The 9,762-nt window shown below is 38.5% G+C and overlaps 1 protein-coding gene across 2 annotated transcripts in view; it reads left to right on the forward strand.

Moving 5' to 3' along the window:
- msna (moesin a) overlaps window positions 1–9,386 on the forward strand; it is a 26,012-nt gene extending 16,626 nt beyond the window's left edge. The window contains exons 2-13 of one of the 2 annotated variants that reach the window (XM_015045820.1): window positions 766–849; window positions 2,108–2,203; window positions 2,288–2,562; window positions 2,660–2,743; window positions 2,951–3,097; window positions 3,993–4,089; window positions 4,177–4,340; window positions 4,492–4,622; window positions 4,860–5,020; window positions 5,112–5,204; window positions 7,292–7,522; window positions 7,707–9,386. In XM_015045820.1, coding sequence (XP_014901306.1) covers window positions 766–849; window positions 2,108–2,203; window positions 2,288–2,562; window positions 2,660–2,743; window positions 2,951–3,097; window positions 3,993–4,089; window positions 4,177–4,340; window positions 4,492–4,622; window positions 4,860–5,020; window positions 5,112–5,204; window positions 7,292–7,522; window positions 7,707–7,871 — 1,728 coding nt within the window. In that variant the 3' untranslated portion in view covers window positions 7,872–9,386. Of the gene's footprint in view, window positions 1–765; window positions 850–2,107; window positions 2,204–2,287; window positions 2,563–2,659; window positions 2,744–2,950; window positions 3,098–3,992; window positions 4,090–4,176; window positions 4,341–4,491; window positions 4,623–4,859; window positions 5,021–5,111; window positions 5,205–7,291; window positions 7,523–7,706 lie in introns of those variants that run through there. The other variant, XM_015045821.1, reaches the window with a different exon arrangement.
- The last annotated feature ends 376 nt before the right edge of the window (window positions 9,387–9,762 follow it).

The following is a 9,762-nucleotide window of genomic DNA, read 5'->3' on the forward strand; positions in this document are numbered from 1 at the left end:
AGTTGCAGGACAGAGGCCCTTGAGGACTGGAGTTTGACACCTCTGTCACGAGAGGACCCAAATTTGGGTCCTCTCGTGACAGACAGGTTAAATTTAATCACAAAATGCCAGCAATTAATTCCTAGAAGGGATTTTCAGATTTTTACTAAAAACTTATAAACAGTACACATGTTGCCTGCATTAGATAACAATTTTATTGTTTTAATTTGTATGAATGGAGTTGATTTTTCTCTTTGTTGAATTTAGTAGCTAAAAAGAGCAGGACCAATATTAAAATGGACACCTTAGAATAACCACAGTGTCAAAAGGTTCCATAAATCATGGAACCACACTCATATTTTTGTTGTCTTCATGAACATTCAGTTCTACGGTTTGTCCTGTGAAATGCGAGGATCTCTAAGCAGCCACATGTATCAACTAACTTTTGAACTGGCTTTAAGAGAGCAAAGCATCATACATGAACATATAGTAGAAGTTTGTAGAAATGCTATTAAATTTGATAGCAATCTCAGGTTATAGCATAACCTAATCTCATGATTCTCATGATATGGTAAGCAGATGCTCTGTCTGCACCGATGACTCACTTCGTCAAGCCGAATGGCTGTGATGGCAATGGAGTTGCTCAACTCTTACACTATCAGTTGCTAACCTTTGCTAACCTACATGTTCTTATGGGTAAAATGATTTAAATCTGTAAAGAGTGATGTTTGGGTTACCTATATCTATATGTAAATATTTTTTCTTATATTTTCTCTGTTCAATCAGGTCAGTGTGCGTGTTATCACGATGGATGCTGAACTGGAGTTTGCCATTCAGCCCAGCACAACGGGGAAGCAACTCTTTGACCAGGTATGATACAAACTGACTTACTTACTGTACTCTGTTAATGTGTGACTGGTTATACTTGTATGCCACAAATTGTGTTTCCATCAACATTTTTTAGTGTGCATTTTGAAGTATTGCATTAGAAAAGGTTGACAGAAATGGCAAAATTTGAAATAATGTCCTTAATTTCTCAAAAACAGTTTTCATGCTCTCTTGAGGTGGTTTTGGGCTTTTTGGAAAAATGATTAATGCACCAAAGGGTAGACGGAAGCACAATTACCAAATATGTTCTAAGGCAGGGAAAAGTTGTCTTCCCAGATATTTCCATAACTCGATGTAGAATTGCATTTATTTCTCTACATCTCAGCATGCAACATCGCCAAAAGTACAACTCCTGGAAAACCTCTCGCCATTTTTCTGAGATGTGTGGTCTATGCTACTTTGCAACCTTTGCTTCCTATTTGCTGCAGCCCTTCATAGCATCAGTACCTGGCAAAATTACACTTTGCATCGTCTGGTTGATTTGCTCAAAACCACTGAATGTAAATTTTGAATTTTCATTTTTTTGGTATTTTGTAACAGTTTAATAGTTTGCTCAAAATTTGAATGACATTTATACACAGCTGCAGTGAATACGTATTATTAATCAGGTCACATCTAAACCTAATTTTAACCTCTAGTGGGTCACAGTGAAAATAATGTTGAATATTTTTGCTTCCAGCGAATCTACTCATTACAATCTTGATTTATTGATATTAATTTAGTTATTTATAAAAAAAAAATGTGATGAAAATCTTTTGTTTAAACAACTCATTGCTGCCCAAAGGAAGCATCATTCAATAACAATAGATTCCCTTTTTCAAAGCATTTATTTTTGCCTGCGTGCTTCGAGGTTTGATGTGTTGTGCGCACAGAGATGCTTCTCTGTGTGCCTTGAATGAACTTGGTTGATCACTAGATTCCTAAGTGGACTGCACTACTACCATCTGATTGGCTGTATAGCTACTTGCATATCAAGTCAGAGAACAGGCGAACCAAAGCGTGTTTATTTTATTCATCCTCTTTGGGCCCGATGTGCCGAAGTGTTCGGTACACCCTTGGTAGGTCGCTAGTCCATCACAGAACCTGTATGAGTACGAATACTACGACCTACAATCAGTTTAAACAAACATTTATATGTTTTTGCATGTGGTAGGAAACTGAATCATTTAGAGAAAAACGTATTCAGTGACGGCTTGTAGACAAATGATCCATTTATTTATTTATTTTTTTACATTTTAAGGTGGTAAAGACCATTGGACTAAGAGAGGTTTGGTACTTTGGACTCCAGTACCAGGATACAAAGGGTTTCTCTACCTGGCTGAAGCTCAATAAGAAGGTGAGCTCTTCATTTTCTTCTTCTTCTTCTTTATGCTATCCTTAGTTGTAAACCCTTCACCTCTGACCTCGTCTTGTGTTTCAGGTGACAGCCCAGGATGTGAGAAAGGAAAACCCGCTCTTTTTCAAGTTCCGTGCCAAGTTCTTCCCTGAGGACGTAACGGAGGAGCTGATCCAGGATGCCACACAGCGGCTCTTCTTCCTGCAGGTGAAGGAGGCGATCCTAAACGACGACATCTACTGCCCCCCGGAGACGGCGGTGCTCCTGGCCTCCTACGCCGTGCAGGCCAAGTTCGGCGACTACAACAAGGAGGTGCACACGTCGGGCTACCTGAGCAGTGAAAACCTGCTCCCTCAGAGGTAGCGCTACTTTTATCCTTCCTCTCCCGTCGTCGCGTTTGTCTGGCTGTTGATCTTAGCGCTCCGAATGACGCACGGTTGTGTCCCATGTTCCTAGAGTACTGGATCAGCACAAACTCAACAAAGAGCAGTGGGAGGAGAGGATTCAAGTGTGGCATGAAGAACACAAGGGCATGATGAGGTGACTCACTCTTGCTTCAGCTTCTTCTTCTTCTAAATGCAGTTCTTCTGCACATTGTTTCGCCAATTTTGTGCCTTTGGTTAGTAAAACCTTTTCAAAGTGAAAGAAATGTTACCTCTGTCGTTTTACCTTCGACTGGAGGCTTATAGCTTAAGCTCAGACTGCTGATCAGGGTCCAACTGAGAGCTGACAGTCATGTGTTTGCAGGGAGGAATCCATGATGGAGTACCTGAAGATCGCCCAGGACCTGGAGATGTATGGAGTCAACTACTTCAACATCAAGAACAAGAAAGGAACTGAGCTGTTTCTGGGAGTGGATGCTCTGGGTCTCAACATTTATGAACAGAATGATAAGTAAGTCATTGTCTTGGTTTAGGTTTTATTTGTTCTAAAAGAAAAAAAACAGCAAATAGGAGATTTTTCATTCTTGCACCCCTGTGAAAAAAAGTTGTTTTTTTTTTTTTTTTTTTTGAGTAGCATTTTTCAAGGTTGGAGCATACACTGGAAAGGAAACCTCAAAGTTTTTCTAAAAGATTTATGTTTGGGGATTGTGGTTGGTGGAACAATCAGCTTTATTCCCATCAGACCAAAGCTCGGCTGCTTCAGGAAAAGTCCTTGTAGGTTTGTCTTGTTAGGACAAAGAAGGCTTTTTTCCATGCAACAAACAGCAGGTTTGCATGAAGATATTGACTAACAGTTTATGAAAACTGTTAGATGCCACTCTTTGCCGCAGTTTTCTGTGGAAAATTGTTGACACTATTCCAGTTTTTCAACTTTAAAATTTTTAATCTGACTGTGCTTACTGATACTTATGGAAAAAAAAGTTATTTTCTTGCAGCAATTTCTGGATCTGCTTATTTTTCTCCATCTAGTAAATGTACCAAATTTAATGGCGACGTTTTTCAGCTAGAAATTATGCTACTACAATATGACATAAATTCATGTAAATTCTGTTTTATTATTTGAGATTTGCTCCCTAAACAGAGGAAAATTAAATGTTTTGATATAGAGTTTAGGGCCTAACACAACGCCTTGGGGGACTCCACATTTAATGTGCTCAAACTGTGAGACTTTTTTTTTTTTAAAAGAAAAACAAGAAATTGTGCATTTAGTTATCCCTAGCAATGATCCTGGTTTATTTATTGGATTTTAAGCCCAAAAATTTACCAACTCTGTATTTTTGTTGTCTGAATAATTTGTACATTACTAAATGAATAAATAACTAATTACGTCTTTCCACCTTTAACAGAATGACGCCCAAAATTGGATTTCCTTGGAGTGAAATTAGGAACATTTCCTTCAATGACAAGAAGTTTGTCATCAAACCAATTGACAAGAAAGCACCAGTATGTTTTAGTGTAAATAATATTAAAATGTATTTTTCATTTGACATTTTGCAAAAAAAAAAATCTTTAATTGTACTTAAACTGCAGGACTTTGTATTCTACGCTCCGAGGCTGCGCATCAACAAACGCATCCTGGCTCTGTGCATGGGCAACCATGAGCTGTACATGCGCCGCCGCAAACCCGACACCATCGAGGTACAGCAGATGAAGGCGCAGGCTCGGGAGGAGAAGAACCACAAAAAGATGGAGAGGTACCAACGGACAAATATATGGTGGAATTTGACAATAGAAATAAATAATATCCCAGTTTCCAAAGTCCAAAGTCTCTGTTCAATGTATGTATTTAAGTTGAAAACTACGGTGAACAATCTGACATACCTTCTCCTTTTTTCCCCCCCTCAGGGCTCTGTTGGAGAACGAAAAGAGGAAAAGAGAGGTTGCAGAAAAAGAGAAGGAAAAGATTGAGAAAGAGAAGGAGGAGCTGATGGAGAAATTGAAGCAGATTGAAGATCAGACCAAAAAAGCCCAACAAGGTGGGGAACATTTCAGCAACCAAGTAAAACTTACTCAAAAGTTTTAAGTATATTTAAGACTTGTCCGCAAGGACTGGTCTCCTGCAACTTTTAGATGCATCCCTGGTTCAATACACCGGCATCAGAATTACTTCCTCTGCTCCTCGAAGACTTGCCGTTGCAGACTCCTGCTCTACAATCAATAAAGCAATGCTTGCTTTAGATTGTTGTTGCCATTAATTTTGATTATGTGCACAGAGCTGGAGGAGCAGACTCAGAGGGCTCTGGAGCTGGAGCAGGAGAGGAAGCGTTCTCAGGAGGAGGCCGAACGTCTGGAGTCTGAGCTGAAGGGAGCCGAGGAAGCCAAGATGGCACTGCTGCAGCAGTCAGAGAACCAGATGAAGAACCAAGAGCACCTGGTCCGTTACAACAGACATGGTGGTGTGATGTCTAAAACAATCTGCTAATGATTTCAGCTGCCATAAGATTTGTTTTCTTTACCGTTTTTAGGCCACAGAGTTGGCTGAGCTGACTTCAAAGATCTCTCTCCTGGAGGATGCTAAGAAGAAGAAAGAAGAAGAGGCAAATGAGTGGCAGCAGAAGGTGTGGTCCACGTTTCTACTTCTTTTCTTCCACACATTTGACTTCATAGGATACACAGCTCTACAGGTGTCGGGTGGCAAATTTCCCTTTGAAAAATGTTGTGTTTTACGTTCCAACATTTATAATATCTCAACTTGCTGATCTTAGTTGGACAAAAAGATACTGAACACGTGTTCTGGTCTCGGTTGAGCCCATGTTTCCCATACTGTTGGGGAAAAATGTCACGTTTATACGGCAAAGTGTGGAGACCTGGTTTGTTATTTTTTGTTTACAGGAACTTCATAATTCATTTATAATGATATTAATTAATTACTTTTCCTTTTCCATTTTGATCACTCAAATCTCTTTAGATTAGAGCAACATTCACCCATTTGCTCTCACAAACGCTCACACTTGCATTCACCGATGATACGGAGATCGGTAGGCAACTTGGGGTTAAGTGCCTTGCCCACGGGGACATCGACAATTTAGCATCCAGCAGAATCTGTTATCGTGACAGGCCTTAGCACATTGCCAGACATTATTCATGTAGCTTTAATCTGTGTGACTTGAAAGTGTCTGTGCAGTGAAATTTGTGTCCTGACTGATGAGGACAGCAGATATGCATAACTCTTTTCATTTTTTGCAATAAAGTCATATTTATGTGTGAAAGTAAGCATAAGAAACATATTAATGAGGAATTAAGAGCAAGCCGTGTTGATTTCTTCCTTCAATGCCTCTTACTATTGAGCAAAAAAAAAAGCATGTACTCTAGAGCCACCATGTGGCGAGAAGTGAGAAGGCAGTAGTGTGGCGTTTTCCTACCGACCAACCTTTCAGTGGAAAACAATGATTTTCTTGTTATGTGTCGTATATGTAATGATACATCCAGCTCAGAAGAACAAGATGAGATTTCAGCAGTAATTTGGGAGAACCAGTTTACACAGAACCCCTTGAAACCTTGGATTTCATTTGTAATTGGAGCAAAATCTTTAGATCAGGTTTTTAAAACTTGCCTAGCTTAAAAAAATCTTCATTATTTTCAGACATAGAATCTCAAACTGTGTTTTAAGAAAAGTCAACTACATGTTGATCTGTAGATGAACTAAAGAGATTAAATGCAGCCCAGTCTTGCTAACTTTACTTCTGTTAGCAGCTAACTGTTAGCCATCATAAGAATGATATTTAGCCACCATTCTTATTCATAATTATTCTTATTCATAAGAGTTAGGCACCATTCTTATTCATAACTTTTCTTATTCTAAGAATTAGGCACCATTCTTATGTCAGTGTTACTTTTCCAGAGAATCTGAAAGTAGGACTTTCAGATTAATAGATCCTATCAACCACCCTGATGACAAGATGTTGCTAGGCAACTTAAGAACTACTTCCTGTCTCAAACATAGACAAACAGTGTGGAGTTCAAAGCAGTCACTTTTTTTTTTTTTATCTCAGGCTCGTAATAATAGCTTACCCTGCAGCAGAGGAAGTAACATGCTAACAGCAGTCAGCTAGCTAGCGCTTTATTAGCTGGACGTAACGTCGACAAGAAATACTGTGGTCATTTAAAATCGCAAGTTGTCATCTTGCTACACGCTTAGAGATGAATTGTCATTTAGAGTGGTTTAACCTAGTTTTAAACACGATTTAGAGGAAATAAAAAGAGGTGAAAATACTCTGCTTCTAAATTGTCTCAACTTGCATGTTTAAAAAATAAGTAAATAGAAGTTAAAATGTAATAAATCTAGTTTTCAGATTGTCTTTGTGTGCTGAAAGCTCCCAGGTTCCCCTTGGGTTTCATTATGATCAAAAACAAGCCCAGCCAGGGCTATTGCTGATTTCCTGTTAGTGTGACTAAAGTTCTCTTTAAGTGCTGGAAATCCTGTTTAACATCTTAACGGTTGTGCCAAGTTTCCATGTTGTGCAGTTTTTGAGCATTCAGACATTCCAATCTCTGTTGCTGGCACCACTATCGGCTCATGTTGCATTCCTTTTTCCTTAGATACCCTCCCATATGCAGACATAAGCACACAAAGAAAGCAAACTCTGTTTTATAGGGCCATAAATAATGACCAGACCGGCCTCTTATCATTTCTTGTCACCCTCAGGCCACCACAGTGCAGGAGGACCTGGAGAAGACCAAAGAAGAGCTTAAGAACAAAGTGATGGCGGCCCATGTCCAGGAGCCACTCAACGCCGAGAATGAGCATGACGAGAATGACGAGAGCAGCGCCGAGGCTAGCGCCGAGTTCACGTCTGCGGCTACGTACAAGGACCGCAGCGAAGAGGAGCGAATGACCGAAGCCGAGAAGAACGAGCGTCTGCAGAAACATCTACTTGTAAGGCTTGGTTTATACCTCCTACTGATTGGTTGTTCGTACTTGGATCAAATGTTTTAATTTGTTCCAATAGTTTGGATCAAATTAAAACACATCCAGCCTTTATTTGCTACGGTATTATTTATTTATTTTTCATATTTTTGCTGTATTAAATGTGTTTTTTTGGGGGGGTTTTCCCCCTTAGGCTCTGAGCTCAGAGCTGGCCAACGCCCGAGACGACACCAAGAAGACGGTGAACGACATGATCCATGCGGAGAACATGAAAGCCGGGCGCGACAAGTACAAGACCCTCAGACAGATCCGGTCGGGCAACACCAAACAGCGCATCGACGAGTTCGAATGCATGTGATGCGCTCGATCTGCAACGCAAAACGGGCCCCGCCCCCCAGGCCGGGGCCCTGCTGCTTGGACTGCAGTCCTGCCTCACTCAAGCTGTTTTTTTTTTTGTTTATTTAGTTTTTTTCTGTACGCAAACAAAATCAGATCAACGTGACGTAGCTGCAAAAAGCACAGCACATTGTACAAATATGGATGTGGAAAATTCCAACTGTTTTTATTTCTAAATTAGAATTTTTGGCAAGTCACTGGTTGTAAAGGGACATACTGTATTTTGGTAGTACATTCCTGATAGGGGGAGGGGCTATGTAGCATATTTTCAAAGGCCTTATGCCTCTATTATGACTTATTGAGCAAAGATCTTTTAGTTTCTTTATATATTTTCTGTCACTATTTTAAAGTGAAGGCATAAATTTGGCACTGCTTGGAATCTGATTTGCAGGCATATTTTTGCTGTCATCATGCAATAGTTCTTCATATCAGGCTGGATTATCTTTTTGATTTGACATGAGGCTTCTCCTCCGCATTCAGCACACGTGCAGTATGCATTTTTGTCCACGTAATAAAGCAGTATTATTTTTTATTACTATTTCTTTGTTGTTTTTGTTTGTTTTTTCAGATTTAATTGATTTCTCATTTGTCTGCATTCAAAATCTGCCAACTATTTCAAAATCGATCATCAGTATTTACGACCCAATCCACAATAATGTGATATTAAAGATTTAAATACCATTTCAAACATTTGGTCTGTTTTTGTCTTCTTTTTTTTTTGGGATTTTTTTTTTTTTTGGCTTTTTTTTTTTTTTTTGATCTGTGCAGACAAATTATGATTGGTCAACATAAAAATCCTTTGCAAACTTTCAAGGTCACATATAAACCCAAAAAGGGTAATATATTTACTGACTAATTGACTTTTTCCTCATTTTTCTAAAATGCCATAAAGTTTTCCTCTTCCTAGCCGTTACCTACATCTGAAGCGTATTGTACTATGCGTTTATAAAGTTGTAGTTAATTTCTAATGAGGATATTTGATTGTTAAGCTGCATAAATATAAAACGGTAAAATAATTTCACTGAAGTGGCGTTTCGGTCTTCTCTCTAGATTATAACTGCTCAGCTCCATAATTGGGACTATTTATTTCACCTAAATGCAATAAATAGATATGCACTGGAAAAAAAAAATCATAATTCACTTTAAAATTTGAAACAGAAAAGAGGGGCACCTTTTCTGCTTTTGCATGCAGATTTTGATATACTGTATGTTTTTAACTACTTTTTTGTATGTCGTAGTTGGAATTATTTGAGTGTGACGTGTCTGACATTTTAGGACATCTTAGATGCTTTTGTACAAGACAAACTACACAAAAAAAGAGCAAACCTTGCCAATAGTATCACTTTGTTAAAAAAGAACATTTATACACCACAGCTTGTTAAAAGGCAAATAAATAAATAAAAAAACTGACAATAAATTGTGCTGTACCTCTATAGCTTGATGATTGTGCCATAAACAGATACTTGAACCAAGCCCCGAAAAATATGCATAAAAAGACTTTTTTTCTTCTGATGCCATTTGATGAAGTTTGATTTTATTTCATGTATGATATATATATATTTTTTTGTAGCAATTAAGGACCTTTTTTGGAAAATTTATTTACCCTTTAATGCAGAATGTATTTTCATCATGAAAATTTCACACCACTTTATTTTCATAATGCCTTTTCCAAAATGATTTTTTTTCTAAAGCATTTCATAAACAGTCTGAACTATTTCCAACAAATCATGCCTTAAGTCTTCAAATAAATTAGAAAAGTCATGCAAATGTTGTGGACTCCTTCGTGTTGATGCAGTAGTCTTATACCTTCGGTCCAAGGACTTGAAGCATAATTGCAACAAACTGTTTTTGAG

The sequence above is a fragment of the Poecilia latipinna genome, unplaced genomic scaffold (genome assembly GCF_001443285.1).
Source record: "Poecilia latipinna isolate Pla-1442-1.1 unplaced genomic scaffold, P_latipinna-1.0 Scaffold745, whole genome shotgun sequence".
Lineage (NCBI taxonomy): Eukaryota > Metazoa > Chordata > Actinopteri > Cyprinodontiformes > Poeciliidae > Poecilia > Poecilia latipinna.